Source organism: Dasypus novemcinctus, chromosome 18 (assembly GCF_030445035.2).
Source record: "Dasypus novemcinctus isolate mDasNov1 chromosome 18, mDasNov1.1.hap2, whole genome shotgun sequence".
NCBI lineage: Eukaryota > Metazoa > Chordata > Mammalia > Cingulata > Dasypodidae > Dasypus > Dasypus novemcinctus.
The window spans coordinates 43,726,188-43,742,988 of NC_080690.1; the positions used below are offsets into that span (position 1 = coordinate 43,726,188).

General features: G+C 37.4%; 1 protein-coding gene across 3 annotated transcripts in view; it reads left to right on the forward strand.

The window, feature by feature from the left end:
- The window catches only part of ITFG1 (integrin alpha FG-GAP repeat containing 1), a 268,529-nt gene that overhangs the window by 187,461 nt on the left and 64,267 nt on the right, over nt 1–16,801 (forward strand). For all 3 annotated transcript variants that reach the window (XR_011646312.1, XM_004457050.4, XM_004457051.4), the window contains exons 11-12: nt 2,528–2,678; nt 4,652–4,760. Coding sequence is in view for 2 of the 3 variants with exons in the window: in XM_004457050.4 (XP_004457107.3) it covers nt 2,528–2,678; nt 4,652–4,760 (260 nt within the window). In the remaining variant the exon portion in view is untranslated. The remainder of the gene's footprint in view (nt 1–2,527; nt 2,679–4,651; nt 4,761–16,801) is intronic.

The following is a 16,801-nucleotide window of genomic DNA, read 5'->3' on the forward strand; positions in this document are numbered from 1 at the left end:
GGTTGAGTGATCAATAAATATTAATTAGGTCAAATTGGTTGATAATGTTGAGTCCTATTCATCCTTATTGATTTTCTATCTGCTTAGTCTATCAATTATTTAGAGAGGCATATTGAAATCTTTGACTATAATCGTGAAATTATCTTCTCAGATTTGTCTATGTTATTGGGTACATAAACATTTAGAATTCTTATGTTATCTAGGTGAATTGATCCTATTTTATTATGAAATAGCTGTCTTTATTCGGTAATATTCCTTGCTTTGAAGTCTACTTCGTAGTATATTAATATAGCCACTCCAGACTTTAATTTCCCCTAACCTTGTGTATCTTCTCTTCAATATATAACAGCTTTGTTTAGATATGATTTAGATACTGTACAATTCATCCATTTTAAGGGTATGTACTCATATATCTATATGTGAAAAAAAGCTTTGAAAAATGCACACCAGATTGTTAGCAGTATTTATCCCTGAAAAGGAAAGATTTCTACTTTTTAAATATCTGAATTTTACAACTTCAGTAACAGTTTTGAAAAAAAAATTTGTTTAAGTTATATTAATTATAATTACCAAGAACATATAGAGAAACTAACTCCCCAAATCATATGGATTAAGCTTCTTCCTTCCTGGGCTTAAATGGAATTTTATTTTTAAAGGTAAGATGCTGGGCTCTTACCAGGAAAATTGAAAAGAATTGAACTTTTAAAGATCATACACTCTACAGTCTAAGACCAAGGCAGTAGGTGAGCTCTTGACAAGGATAATGGCTGAATGGCATTCTAGCTTTATAATCTTTACAAACTCATTAAAAGTTAAGTGACATTTTAAATTGTCCAACTGCAATAAGTATTGTTGTAGGTTGTTATATATTTGAAATTGTGACCACATTTACAATATAATGTTGAAATTCCATGCAGTAGCTTTGAAAAAGGAAAAACATTGGTATTGGTACACACTTATTCAAAATGTTGGCCAGTATGATGCAATGGTTACAAAAGATTGTGGAAAGAGTGCTTTTATCATATGTTTCATGTTTTAACATGATCTCTTAATAATAAAATAGAACATGATGTATCTTCATGAAATATCTAGTAAAATTTTTTAGATTAAAAATAGGGTAGGATGGACAAGTAACCTGGAAAGAATATTACAATTTAGAATTTAAAAATCAATTATTAGGCTGCATACAGAAAAGAAATCATTTATTACTTTTAGTGGAAGAATACTGTTATATGTTAGGTTTTAAGCAAGGTTACCTAAAAAATTTCCAAGTACATGTTATAGTCTAGTAGTTTTTCCCCTTTATTAAAGAATTGTTCTCTATGTGTTGGAACTTTTTATCTAGAAAAACAATTTGAAGTCAATCATATATTTAGGGCATCATACAAATTGAGTATTCTGTTCATTACTGTGTTAAACACTTGGAATTCTTCTTTTCTTGCAGTAGAGCTTTTTTTTCTTTTCTAAATCATCCAGACTCAATATTTTTGTATGAAGGAAAGGAGAAATTTGTCCTTATGGTGTTATTTAAAATAATTTTTAGAGAAAAATTGAGCAGTGATTTGAGCTGTATAACCTATTATTTTCTATGTACATAGAGGGAAATAAAAGGATTTATATATTCTCTTTTATATAAGAAAATGCCTATAAATAGGAGCTATTACATAAAGTCACACTGTTTACAAAAGTTACTTCTACATCTAAAAGAATTATTGTTGAATGGCATTGTGTTGCACATTGTAATAAGAATGATAATATCAACAGCTTTACTGAGTATTAACGGTGTCAAGAATGTTTCCAAGTACTTTCCATGCCATATTTCATTTCGTTCTCACAACATTCCTATGAGTGCTCTTATTACTTAGTTTACAAATGAGGATCTGAGTCTTAGAGAGGTTAAATAACTTGCCCAAGGTCATGCAGAGCCAAAATGAAGGGCCAGGATTTGAATCTAGGCAGTTAGTCTCAAGAATCCAAGCTTATAACCACTTGGTCTAAAGAGTAGGATTAAAGAGGGAGGATTTCATGAATATGTGAAATAAGATGCTTCTGTTATCTGAGAAGTGCTGGCAATATGTACCCTACTGCCTGTCAGGGCAGCTGAAATTCTATCATAAATTCATTGTGTTGTGCTTGCAAAACTTGAGGATATCAAGAGTTTCCAGTTTAAATGCAAATACTTCTCATTTGAGGAATAATACACATCTGAAGGAGTAATGACAGTGTGCAAGGATTCAGTAATGGAACACAGGGTTGAAGACTATGAAATAGCAGGGGTAGGAAGGGAAATGGACTTGAAAGCTCCATATTACAGGATGAAGAGACCAGCAGCTAATTAGCAGAGGATTTTTGCCAAAGCCTAACTAAGGACTGCCAAAAATTTAAGGTTTTTTTTTTATGACAAAGGACAATTCTCAATAAAATGTGGGGATTTTTTAGTATAATTTCACTGTATACCATTTACCATCTCCTTTGATTCTACTGCATTGATGTTACAATAACTAAATAGTTTTTCCTTGCCTTACAGCAATCAGCAGGCCTTTTTACTGGAGAATGTTCCCTGTAATAATGCAAGCTGTGAAGGGGCTCATCGTATGTTTAAAGTCTATTGGGAACTGTCGGACCTAAATCAAATCAGAGATGCTGTGGTTGCCACCTTCTTTGACATTTATGAAGATGTGAGTTGAGAGCTCTCCTGTATGTTTTTGGATGTAATTTGCCATCCACCTCGTCTCACTTGAATTTCTGTTTTCAGCTTCACCTTGTTTGACCAGAAAATGTAGATGAGATAATGAAAGCAAATGAGTTAATGAAAGAGAACCCTTTTTAATGTTAAATGGCAGAGGGAACAAATTTATTGATACCACTGGCTGATGAGTATAAAAAAATGAAAACACCCTTATCTGCTTTTTTGCTTATTTGGATTAAACCACTGGAGAATCATATTCTGAGACTGATGAATCTTCATGTTCTGTAGTAGATAAGAGCACGATCAATGACAATAGACCCTGGAACCTGCACAAGATTACAGAAGAATAAATTCAGTACTCAGTTTTACCTTTGTACCATCTATTTCCACAGATCCTTGTGACTGTCTTTGGTTGCCAGGTGTCCTTGTGAAAGGCTTTCAGGGTCCTAGATACCTCTTTCTAAAGTGGAAAGGTAATTTACCACTCAGACTGTTAAAAAAAATAATAATAAATTCTAAAAAAAAATTATGTAAAATTCTAGAGTAAATATATCACAGTATTTCCTTGCAAAATAATTTGATTATTTTAAAAAGTTAAGTGCCCATCAGGACACTTATGTCTACGCCATCCCTGTTTTTAGTTTAGTTTTAAGGACCTGATACTCAGTTGTATAAATTATCTTAGTTCTTGTTTTCATCTGTTTCTAGTGCATTTAACTCATACTATTTCACGTTTCATTAGCAATTTACAAACCAAAAAAAAAATCACAAAGGGAAAAAAATCAAGAGAATTGACTACAAATCAGTTTTTAATTTTTGTACATCAAAAGGATCATAAATAAAATTAAAAGTTGTCTTTAAAATAAATTTGCTATGAGACAGCCAAAACTGTAATATAAAAAGAGTTCATATAAACTGAATTGTGGCATTAAAACCCCCTCTTAAAAAAACCATAGTCAATTTACAGAAAAAACACAATTTCTAACATGAAAAAATATGATACATGATTGACCACATTAAAGAGTTGAAGATGCTTTAGGAATCACACTCATTTAATATTTATCCAAAAGATATTTTAAAATAGGGTTGTGTTTAAAAAAAAGTCAAAGAAATTAATTTTGAATCTGGTTGTTGTTGCCTATCAAAAATTAGTAGCCAAGTTTCCCTCATTTTTAGGGAAAAAACTATGCAGTAATGGTAAGTGGCAGATAAAAAGGTACTCTCTTTCGCTGATAGTTGGAAACAATTTGGTATTTATATCATGGGCCTTTAAGAATGTATGCAGGGACGCGGACTTGACCCAGTGGTTAGGGCATCCGTCTACCACATAGGAAGTCCGCAGTTCAAACCCTGGGCCTCCTTGACCCATGTGGAGCTGGCCCACGCTCAGTGCTGATGCACGCAAGGAGTGCACGCAAGGAAGGGTGCCCCTCGCATAGGGGAGCCCCACGTGCAAGGAGTGCACCCCGTAAGGAGAGCCACCCAGCACGAAAGAAAGTTCAGCCTGCCCAGGAATGGCACCGCACACACGGAGAGCTGACACAACAAGATGACACAACATAAAGAAACACAGATACCCGTGCCACTGACAACAACAGAAGTGGACAAAGAAGAACACACAGCAAATAGACACAGAGAACAGACAACTGGGGTGGGAGGGATGGGGAGAGAAATAAATAAAATAAATAGATCTTTTAAAAAAAATGTATGCAGATATGACTGGCATGAAATAACAAAATTCTAACAGTTATATTCAGAGACTAAACTTAAAGATGTTCTTTATTTTATTTATATCTTACTATTCATTGTTGTGTATAATTTTTTAAAATAGTAATTTGCTTTTAAACATCAGGTTTAATAGATAAGGTTTACATCATCTGTTAAACATACCTTGTATTTTAATTATCATTTTTAAGTCAGTCTAGTAGCTTGTTCTCACTTTTTTGTTTGTTTTTTTTCCAGGGAATCTTGGACATCATAGTACTAAGTAAAGGGTATACAAAGAATGATTTTGCCATCCATACACTAAAAAATAACTTTGAAGCAGATGCTTATTTTGTTAAAGTCATTGGTGAGTATTTCTTTGATACATTTTATAATTAATATTTTATTTTGTATACCATCCACACACTTTCTCTCTGGTATATATTTTTCCGAAGAGCAAAGGGACACGCAGCCCCCGAAATCACTAACTTAACTTCAGTACAGCATTACCATCCAATACACAGAGTCTGCTCAAATTTCACCAACTGTCCCAACAATGTCTTTTTTCTTTCTGGATGAGGATCCTATCTAAGAATAGCTATTGTATTCTGTTATCATATCTCTTCAGATGATACAGTGTGAACAGCATCTTAGTCTTTCCCTATTTTTCATATCCTTATTATTTTTAAAGAATACACATCTTACATTCTATAGGATGTCCTAACCCTATGTTTTCTCATTTGCCAACTCAGATTATACATTCTTTGTGGAAATTCCACTGCATGAGTTGTAGAATAGAAACTATGTATTCTCAGCATACTATATCAGGAGCCACATGATGATAAGCTGCCCACCACCATAATGTTACCCTTGATCACTGGTCATGTTGATGACCACCAGGTTTTTCCACCTTAAATTCAACATTTTCCCCTTTTAAGTGATTAGTATTTTGTGAGGAAATATTCTGATAATAATTTAATATCCTTTCTCCTCATGAAACCTCTGCCTACTATACAGAGTCCATGATAACTCTTGCATAAACATTCTAGATGATAGTTGCCAAATGGCGATTCTCTATTTCCATTATCCTTCTATATATGTCAGTTAACATGCTACTGTAAAGAAGATCTTTCAGTTCTTTGCTGTGTATTTATATATTCACTATAGATTTCGTGGATTCATACTTCATTTAATGGGTTATAATCCATTACATCCATTACTATCATTTATTTTGATGCTCAAATTGTTCATAATATGGGCAGTAGGTGCTCCTTCAAGCTCGCTTCTATATCATTTTAATCTATTCTTTGGCACAGCAAGATATTTCAGGTTTGTTTTTTACCTCACATGCCCCAACCTTGGAATCAGACATTTCTCCAAAGAGCCCTGGTTCCTTTTGGTACAGATGGATTTAAAAGCCAAGTGTGGATGTTTAACATCCTTGTTTCTACTGAGTTGTCATTTCTTCTATGCTCTATCATTGGGCAGAGCTCAGAACTGAAGGTATGGATTCACACACACACATATATACACAGCTATATTTTTACATCTAGTCATGTTTTACATATAGACACATATATGTATTTTTTTTAAGATTTATTTTTTACTTCCCTCCCCTTCCCTGCCCACCCCCCCACAATTGTCTTCTCTCTGTGTCCATTCACTGTGTGTTCTTCTGTGTCTGCTTGTATTCTTGTCAGTCGCACTGGGAATCTGTGTCTCTTTTTGTTGTGTCATTTTGCTGCGTCAGCTCTCCATCTGTGCGGTGCCACTCCTGGGCAGGCTGCACTTTTTTCATGCTGGGTGGCTCTCCTTATGGGGCTTACTCCTTGGGCGTGGGGCTCCCCTACGCAGGGGCACCCCTTTGTGGCGCAGCACTCCTTGCGTGCAGCAGCACTGCACGTGGGCCAGTTCATCACGGGTCAGGAGGCCCTGGGTTTGAACACTGGACCTCCTGAATGTGGTAGGCAGACTCTCTATCCGTTGAGCCACATCCACTTCCCTGTATTAATTATAATAATGTAGTATAATACTGTTAATTCATACCAACATTTCCATGTCCAATCCAACACAACACTTCAGGGTTCTGTCCAACCATTCCATGCTTGTAAAACTCTTTTTAGCATGAGAAACTTCGTTTCCATTATCCTCTGTATATTTATTTGCTCAGTGTAACTACTTCCCAATCATGCCATCCTTCTCTTCCACCAGCCATTATATTCATCATGAAGATCCTATACATATTTTGTTAAGTATATACCTAAGTATTTAATTTTCTTTGTCGTGAATGCAAACATTGTTGTATTTCTAAGTTTGGTTTCCACATGTTTTTTGTTAGAAATGCAATTGATTTTCTTCAATATTTTTGTATAAATTCATTTTTATTTTGAAACAATCTAAAGCTTATAGAAAAGTTGTAAGTAAGCCAAAATCATGTTTTTTTCCTAAACCATTTGCCTCATCACCCCTGAACACTGTAGTATGCAGTTCCTAGAAACAGGGACATTTTCCTACACAATCACAATACAAACATCAATATTTGGAAATTAACTTTGATACATTAATACCTTCTAATCCTTAGACTTCATTCAAGTTTTGCCATTTCTCACAATAATGTCATTTATAGAAAAAGGATTCAGGTCAGAATCACATGTTGTATTTAGTTGTCAAATTTCTTTAGCCTCTTTAGATTGGGACAGTTTCTCAGTCTTTCTTTGATAGTCAGGGCCTTGACATTTTTTTAAAGAACAGGCCAGTTATTTTGTAGAATGTCCTTCAATTTGGGTTTGTCTGTTTCCTAATGATATATCTCACTCATTTCTTGCAAGAATACCAGAAAACTGATCCTGAATACTCATTGCTTCCTATCAAGTGGTACATGATTTTGATTTATCCAATTACTGATGTTTATTATGATCAATTGATAAATGTGGTATCTGCCAGGCTTCTCTACTATAAAGTTATTCTTTTTCTTTCTGTGTAATTAATAAGTAGTTTGTAGAGAAATGCTATAAAACTATGTAAATTATCCTCTTTCTCATCAGATTTCCTGTTCATTCATTCATTTATTTACATCAATATGGGCTCATGATTCCCTATGTTTTGTTTGTTTGTTTGTTTGTTTTAGGAGGTACAGGGGATTGAATCCAGGACCTCGTACATGGGAAGACTCTGAAGGTCAACTCCACATTAAAGTTGAATTTTTCTTTTGTTTTCTGTTTTTAGGAGGTACCAGGGAGCAAACCCAGGGCTCATACATGGGATGCAGGCACTCTACCACATAAGCTACATCCTCGTCACTCCCTCCCTATGGTTTTTTTTTTCTTTTTTTGCTCTTTCATTTTCTCTTTATCCTATGATTTCTTCTTTAAATTTACTTGCATGTAAATTCTTACTATCTTTTCTTTTAAAATATATAGATCACGCAAAATGTTACATTTAAAATATAAGAGGTTCCCATATACCCCCACTCCCCACCCACCCCACTCCTCCCACATTAACAAACTTTCATCAGTGTGGCACATTCATTCCATTTGATGAATACATTTTGAAACTTCGCTATACAGCATGGATTATAGTTTACATTGTAGTTTACACTCTCTCCCAGTCCATTCAATGGGTTATGGCAGGATATATAATGGCCTGCATCTGTCCCTGCAATATCATTCTGGACAACTACAAGTCCTGAAAATGCCCCCATGTCATACCTTTTCTTCCTTCTCCTTGCCCTCAGCAATTCCCATGGCCACTGTCTCCACATTAATGATACAATTTCTTCCATTGCTAGAGTCACTATAATTCAATATTAGAATACCAGTAAGTCCACTCTAATCCGTATTTTATTACTTCATCCTGAAGACCCTGAAATGGCAATGTCCACTCCACCTCTAAATCTAGAGGGGGCTTAGATCCCACATGGCTGATGGATGGGATTCTCCTGCTTGCAATTGTAGACTCTCAGTTCCCTGTTGTGGTGGTTGACCATCCCCATCTCCCTGTTAGCTGACCTGGGTAAGTTCAATGAACTGGAGAGTAGGTGTTGCAACTCTGCTGATGCCCAGGGCTCAGCTGGCACATGGACAGCCCAGAGATTCAAGTCTCCTGGGCATACACCAACCCCAGCACCAACCACAGGTTCAGTAAAAGTGACAGAAGAGGCATGTGTAGAGAGATCACATCTGAGTCCAACTCCCATTACATTCAGGAGTATAAGTTTCAAAGTAGGGCCCACTGGCAAGGCACTGAACTCTAGAACCATCTGTCATGGCCAGAGGACGTGGGTGTCTCCATAGCTCTTAGGAGTACTTCTAACTGGGGTTGTATCTACTTTGGCTATCTCTGAGATCCTGCTGAGACGTGCATAAGCGCAACCTCTCTGATGACCTCCCAATTCATTTTGCAGTCTCTTAGCCATATAAACTCATTTGCCTTTACCATTTCCCCCTTTTATTCAAGGTCTTCTAGTTGCATCATCAGCTGGTGCTTGGTAGTAATCCTTCGGTGCCAGGGAGGCTCATCCCCAGGAGTCATCTCCCACCCTGGGGGAAGGTAATGCATTCACATGCTGAGTTTGGCTTAGAGAGTGGCCACATTTGAGTAAAATGGAGGCTCTCAGGAGGTAACTCTTAGGCACCCTGCAGCTCTAGGCCTAGGTAAAACTTCAGTTACGCAAGCTCATAAGCATAGTCATCAGTATCAAGGGCTCACCATTGGACCATCCTTCTTCACTGCTCTTGGGAGATTGTTGCTGCTCCACTGGGAAGTGTAACAGAGTTCCCCGGAATGGGAACTCAGCACTCCCTTAGTTGTCATATGAAACTCTGCCCACTATTTCAATACCCAACGAACATCCGAACATATCTATATGCCTTATAGATATATAGATATATAGTGGAGAACTCCTTCCCACACATGCATCCCCCAGCAATGACACCCCACATCAGTGCTCCTCCCTTGCCATAGTTGAATCCCTCTGAGATTCAAAACTTCTTCAAAAATGAAGTCTAATATATTGCCAAATTCAATTAATAGGAAAATGAAATAGTAATGATAGCTTTAAAGATTACAAATAGAATACATAATAATTTAGGAAAACTAAAAATTAAAAATAAATTGGTGTATTAAAAAATGAAAAATATCATAAAATATTTTCTTGACATTTGCCTTTCATCACTGTAATAGGTGTTGCCCTTTATGTACCGCGGCAAGGCATTTTCTTCGGTTTTTTCCTCAGTATCTGCATCCTTTTATTATTATTATTATGTCTTCAGAAAAGTTTTAGTTCACAATAAAGTCACATATAGAATATAGGGGATTCCCATATACCCAGCATCAAACCCTTTTCTCCCTTCCCTAAAAATGATCTTTTTATGCGTGGATATTACATTTGCTGCAGTTGATGTACAGATATTGAAATGTAGCTACTAACCATGGTTCCATTATGGTTTACATTTTGACTATGCACTTTTATAAATTTTTGGTGAAATTTAACATAACCATCATTGCAGGATCATGCATAACACTTCCATTGCCCCCCAGTTACCCCCACTTCTATTTATTCTATTTCTCTTTCCCCCTGCCCTCAGGACCCACAGTGACAACCAAGCTTCACTGTTTGAAGGACAAGATTCATAGATACTTGCAACAATGCTGAGGGCTTGACACACCAGTCTGTCCTCCCTAATTGGGAGCCACCCATGCTCTCAAGACACACCCTCCCTTCTGTTTGAGAACGTGAGGCCTCCCCAGGATGGGGGTATAACACCTTCCTGCTCATTGTATGAGTCTCCACCCACTTATATAACACACTATGACAAGATGAGCATTCTCACACTCCCTAGAAGCCTGCCCCAGGTGAACCCTGTGCCAGAATCCTCCCATGAAATACCTTAAACCAGTAACCCTTCCTTATTATATTTTCTAAAGAGTTTTCTTCACATTATAGTTTCAACCACATACCCGACAATCTCCCGTGTTCACCTGTTTCCCCCCAAATTCCATAGACCATCTGACCCATCCTTCCAACCCTAGCCCCCCTCAAGCCTACAAAGCCCAACCCAGTTGTATCCCTAGCCCCCCATCTTATCCCTTCACTGCACAGCTACTTACCTCCACTTTATCATAGATTTCACCCTTGTGGGCATTGGCTCACAACCTTCCTCTCCCCCCATGTTTCCTGTAAGGCTATCTTCCAGTCTCTAGCTCTCTGAGACAGCTTGATTTGATTAATTCGTATCAGAGAGGTCATTTAGTATTTGTCCTTCAGTGCCCGGCTTGCATCACTTAATGTAAGATCCTCAAGATTCATCTATATTATCCCACTTATTAGTACTGTATTCTTTCTTACAGCTGAGTTGTATTCCATTGTATGCGTATACCATTTTGTTTATCCATTCATCTTGGGCATTTGGGTTGATCCCAACTTTTGGCAATAGTGAATAATGCTGCTATGAACAAGTATTTTATGCCACTATGAATGTTTTTTAAAATACATTTTTTATTTTTAAAGAAGCTGTAGATTACAAAAATGTTACATGGCATTGGTGTGGAGAAAGTGGCCATGGTGGCTGCTGGGAGGAAGAGATGTGATGTGGGGGCATTTTTGGGGGTTGGAGTTGCCCTGGGTGGTGCTGCAGGGACTATGACCGGACATTGTATGTCATCCCATGACCCACTGGGTGGATTGTGGGAGAGTGTGGGCTATGGTGTGGACCATTGACCGTGAGGTGCAGCGGTGCTCAGAGATGTATTCACCAAGTTTAATGAATGTCTCATGATGATGGAAGAGGTTGTTGTTATGGGGGGAGGAGTGGGGTGAGGGGGTAGAGGGTATATGTGGACCTCATATTTTTTTAACTTAACATTAAAAAAATAAAAGACAAAAAATATATATATATAAGGAATTCCCATATACCCACCCCCTTCCCCTCACCCACTTTCTTCCATTTACAGCATCTTTCATTAGTATGGTATATTGGTTACAATTGATAAGTACATATTCAAATATTGCTACTATGGTCTGTAGTTTACATTATAGTTTACACTTTATAACACACAGCTTTATAGGTCTTGATGAAATGTATAATTGCCTGTATCCATCGTTGCAATGTCATGCAGAACAATTCCAGTGTCCCAAAAATGCCCCATATTACATGTATTCTTCCCTCTCCCTTCCCTCAGAACCTCTGGGGGCTGCTGCCTTTATGTCAATAATACAAGTTCTTCCATTGCTAAAATTAGTCTTACTTCAGTCCCTAATTTCACTCCTCACCCCTCCCCTTATATTGGTTCCTTCCTCAATCTTGAGGATTTTGGGATAGTGATGCCCACTCTCTTTCTAACAGAGAGGGGGCTTAGCTCCCATGGGGCAGATGGATGGAATTGTCTTGCTTACAGTTGTAGATACTCTGTTTTGTGCAATGTGTCTTGTCCATCATCATCCATTTGCTAGTTGTTCTAGGTGAGTCCAGTGAACTAGAGGATAGGTTGGCTACAACTTGGCTGCAATTCAGGGTTCAACTGGCGTATGAGCAGACTGAAGATTTAAGTCTCTGAGACGTATATTTAAGTATTGTGCTAATTATAGGTTCAAATAAAAGGAGCAGAATTCCCTACAATTTCTCATGTGTAGGGAAATTATAAATAAGTCTCACCGCTATATTGGGAAGCATATATTCCAAAGTTTGCCCACTAACATTGTGCCGAGTTCCTGAGATTGTCTGCCCTGCCTATAGTATCTAGATGTCTCTAGAGCCCTCAGGAGCCGTGCTGTTTGACGCTGTTCATAGTGGCAATCAATAAGATCCTGTTACATGCATAAGCATAACCTCTGGAATGACCTCCCAATTAACTTTGAAATCTCTTAGTTATAAATACTGAGTTTGGCTTAGAGAGAGGCCACATTTGAGTAACAAGGAGGCTACAAGAGGTAACTCTTAGGCAATTTATCATACTAGACTAAGTTTCAGTTTCACAAGAACAAGGGTCATAAGTACAACCATCAGGGAAGCGAACTTGGCCCAGTGGGTAGGGCATCCGCCTACCACATGGGAGGTCCGCCGTTCAAACCTCGGGCCTCCTTGACCTGTGTGGAGCTGGCCCATGCCCAGTGCTGATGTGCACAAGGAGTGCTGTGCCACACAGGGGTGTTCCCCGCGTAGGGGAGCCCCACGCACAAGGAGTGTACCCTGTAAGGAGAACCGCCAGTGTGAAAGAAAGTGCAGCCTGCCCAGGAATGGCGCCGCGCACATGGAGAGCTGACGCAACAAAAAGAAACACAGATTCCTGGTGCCGCTGATAAGGATAGAAGCGGTCACAGGACACATAGCAAGTAGACACAGAAAACAGACAACTGGGGGGAGGAGAAATAAATAAAAAATAAATCTTTAAAAAATAATAAGTACAAACATCAAGAACCTGGTATAGTGGTCTGTCTTCCTTTGCTAGGCACTGCCCATGTACTTGCGTGATTCTTGCCACTCTGAGAATGTAGCAGGACTTCCCAGGATGGGAATTCAATATTCTTTTGGTTATTGTGTGGGTCTCCATCCACCAAGCCCATGCCCCATGACCACTTAAACATGTTCATATGCCATAGAGGCATGCCCCAGGTGCACCCCTCCCCTGCACATCCCCCCATCACTGACATCCGATACCAATGATCCTCCCCTGCCATAGTTGTGCAAACCAAAACCTTGTATGTTTTTAATTTTTTTATTAGAGAAGTTGTAGCTTTACAGAAGTATCATGCATAAAATGTATAAAATACAAAGTTCCCCCTACTATTATTATCACCATGCATTAGTGTGTTTCATGTGTTGTAATTTGTGAAAGAATATTTTTTAAATTGTATGATTAACTATAGTCCATAATTTACAATAAGGTTCATTGTGTTGTACAGTTCTATGTTTTTTCTTTAAATTTTCATTCTAGTAACATATGACCTAAAATTTGTAGCCATTCTAGTGTGTACAAAATTGTATCTCATAGTGATTTTGATTTGCATTTCCCTAATAGCTAATAATGTTGAACATATTTTCATTTTCTTTTTAGCCATTTGTATACCCTCTTTGGAGAAATTTCTATTCAAGTCTTTGGCCCATCTTTTAATTGGCTTGTTTGTCTTTTTATTAAGTTATAGGATTTCTTTTCTATTCTGTATATTAAACCCTTATTGCATATGTTGTTGCCAAATATTTTCTACCATTTATTTGTCTTTTCACTTTCATGATAAAGTCCTTTGATGCACAAAAAAGTTTTTAATTTTGATGAGGTCCCATTTATCTATTTTTTTCTTTTGTTGCTTGTGCTTTGTGTGTTTATAGTCTAAGAAACCATGGCCTAACACAGGATCCTAATGATGTTTCCCAACATTTTCTTCTAGGACTTTCATATTTCTAGTTATTATGTTGAGGTCTTTAATCTATTTTGAGTTAAGTTTTACATTTCATGTGAGATAGGGGTCCTCTTTCATTCTTTTGCATATACATATCCATTTACACCCTTTGTTGAAGAGAGTATTCTTTCCCCCTTGAGTGGACTTGGCAGTCTTATCAAAAATCAATTGGCTATAGATATGAAGGTCTATTTCTGAACTTTCAATTCAATTCCATTGCTCTATATATCTATCTCTGTGTCAGTACCAAGCTGTTTTGACCACTGTAGCTTTGTAATAAGTGTTTTTTCTTTCCCTCCCCCTCCCCCACTCTGCCACTTTTGCTGTGTCCATTTGCTGTATCATCTTCTGTATCTGTTTTTCTTTTTGTCTTCTCTTCTCATCTTTCTCCTCTAGGATTCAGAGGGATTTGATCCTGGGGACCTCTGTTGTGGAGAGATGTTCCCTGTCAATTGTGTCACCTCAGTTCCTGGTCTCTGGTGCTCTTCACCTTGACTTTCCCCTTCATCTCTCTTTTGTTGCATCATCATCTTGCTGCATGACTCACTTGCACGGGCACTGGCTCACTGCCCGGGCACTCAGCTTGCTGCACAGGCACTCGGCTCGCCACACAGGCACTTGTGTGGGCACTCAGCTCACTGCATGGGCCCTCAGCTCACCGTGTGGACACTCGGCTCACCACACAGGCACTTGAATGGGTACTGATCTCACCACACAGTGAGCACCACACACCACATAGGCACTCAGCTTGCTGCACTGGCACTCAGCTCACCACGTGGGCATTTGGCTCACCATGCAGGCACTGGCTCACTGCACAGGCATGCTTTCTTTTCTTCTTATTCACCAGGAGACTCCAGGGATTGAACCCAGGTCCTCCCATGTGGTAGGCAGAGGCCTTATCACTTGAGCCACATCTGCTTCCCTTTGTAATAAGTTTTAAAATCAGGAAGAATGAGGTCCTCCAACTTCATTCTTTTTTTTTTTAAAGGTAGTTTTGGCTACTCAGGCTCCTTACCCTTCCAAATAAATCTGATGATTAACTTTTCTTTTCTGCAAAATAGCTGTTGGAATTTCAATTGGGAGTGCATTGATTCTGTAAATCATTCTGTGTAGACTTGACATCTTAACAATATTTAGTCTTCCATTCCATGAGCATGGAATGTCCCATTTATTTAGATCTTCTTTCATTTCTTTTAGCAATTTTTTGTAGTTTTTTGTGTACAAGTCATTTCTATCTTTGATTAAATTTCTTCCTAGATATTTGATTCTTTTTAGTTTCTATTATAAGTGTATTTTTTTTTTTTTTTTTTTTGGCTTTCCTCCTCAGATTGCTCATTACTAGTGTATAGAAACGTGAGTGATTTTTGGGTGCTGATCTTGTGTCCCACCACTTTACTGAATTCATTTTTTAGCTCTAGTATCTTTCTCATGGATATTTTGGGACATTCTACATATAGGGTAATGTTATTGGCAAATAGTGAAAGTTTTACTTTTCCTTTACTATTTGATGTCTTTTATTTCTTTTTCTTGCCTAATTGCTCTTGCTAGAACTTCCATTATAATGTTGGATAATAGCAGTGACAGTGGGCACCATTGTCTTTTTCTAGATCTTAGAAGCAGAGCTTTCAGTCTTTCCCCATTGGGTATGAATTAAGCAGTGGGTTTTTCATCTGTGTCCTTTATCGTGTTTAGGAAGTTTCCTTCTAGTCATATTTTTCCAAGTGTTTTAATAAAGAAAGCATGCTGGATTTTATCAAATGCCTTTTCTGCATAATTTGAGGTGATCATGTGTTTTTTCACCTTTTTGTTAATGTCATGCATTACTTTAATTGATTTTATATTGAACCACCTTTGCATACTTGTGATAAATCCCACTTTATCATGGTGTGTAATTCTTATAATGCACTGTTGGGATTGATTTGCAAGTATTCTGTTGAGGATTTTTGTGTCTATATTCATAAGAGAAATTGGTCTGTAATTTTCTTTTCTTGTAGTATCTTTATCTGGCTTTGCTATTAGGGTGATGTTGACCTCATAGAATTTGTTCCTGTTCCCTCCTCTTCTATTTTTTGGAAGAGTTTGAGCAGATTGGTATTAATTCTTCTTTGAATGTTTTGTAGTATTTCCCTGTGAAGCCATCTGGTCCCAGGCTTTTCTTTGTTGGGATCATTTTGATGACTGATTCAATCACTTTACTTGTCTGCTGACATCTTCTATTTCTTCTAGAGTCATTGTAGGTTGTTTCTAGGAATTTGTAAATCATTCTGGGTAGACTTTGTTTCTAGAAATTTGTCCTTTTCATCTAGGTTGAGTAATTTCTTGGCATACAGTTGTTTATTGTATCTTCTTATGATCCTTTTTATTTCTATGGGGTCATAGTAGTGTCCCTCCTCTCATTTCTGATTTTATTTGCTGCTTCTCTTTTCTTTGTAAGTCTAACTGTAATTTATTTTTTAGCATTGATTTTGTATCCTGCAAAATTGCTGATATCGTTTTGGTTTTAGGAGGTTTTTGTAAATTCCTTGGGTTTTCCTATATAAATGATCATTTCATCTGTAAATAGGGACAGTTTTCTTTCTTCCTTTTCAATGTATATGCCTCTTTATTTTGTGCTGACTAGAACTTCCAGTAACTATGTTGAATAAGAGTGGTGATATTCAACATCTTTGCCTTGTTTCTGATCTTAGGAGGAAAATTCATTCCATCTTTTATCCATTAAGTATGATATTAGCTGTAGATGCTCCCTATCAAGTTGAGGAAGTTCCTTTCTCCTTTTAGTTTGTTGAGTTTTATCATGAATTAGTATTGGAAGGTGACTATGTTACTATTATTAAAGTCAGCATCAAGACAGCCATGTCAATCTATTAAGAGATGCCACATATATGTTATAGAAATATTTGTTAGTTTTGAAATGGGCTTAAGTGGCTGAACACAGAAAAGTATTAGAATAATGAATGTTGAGAGATCTGAGAGATGAAAATGACAAAACATGTAATCTTCCTTTCTAACTAGTA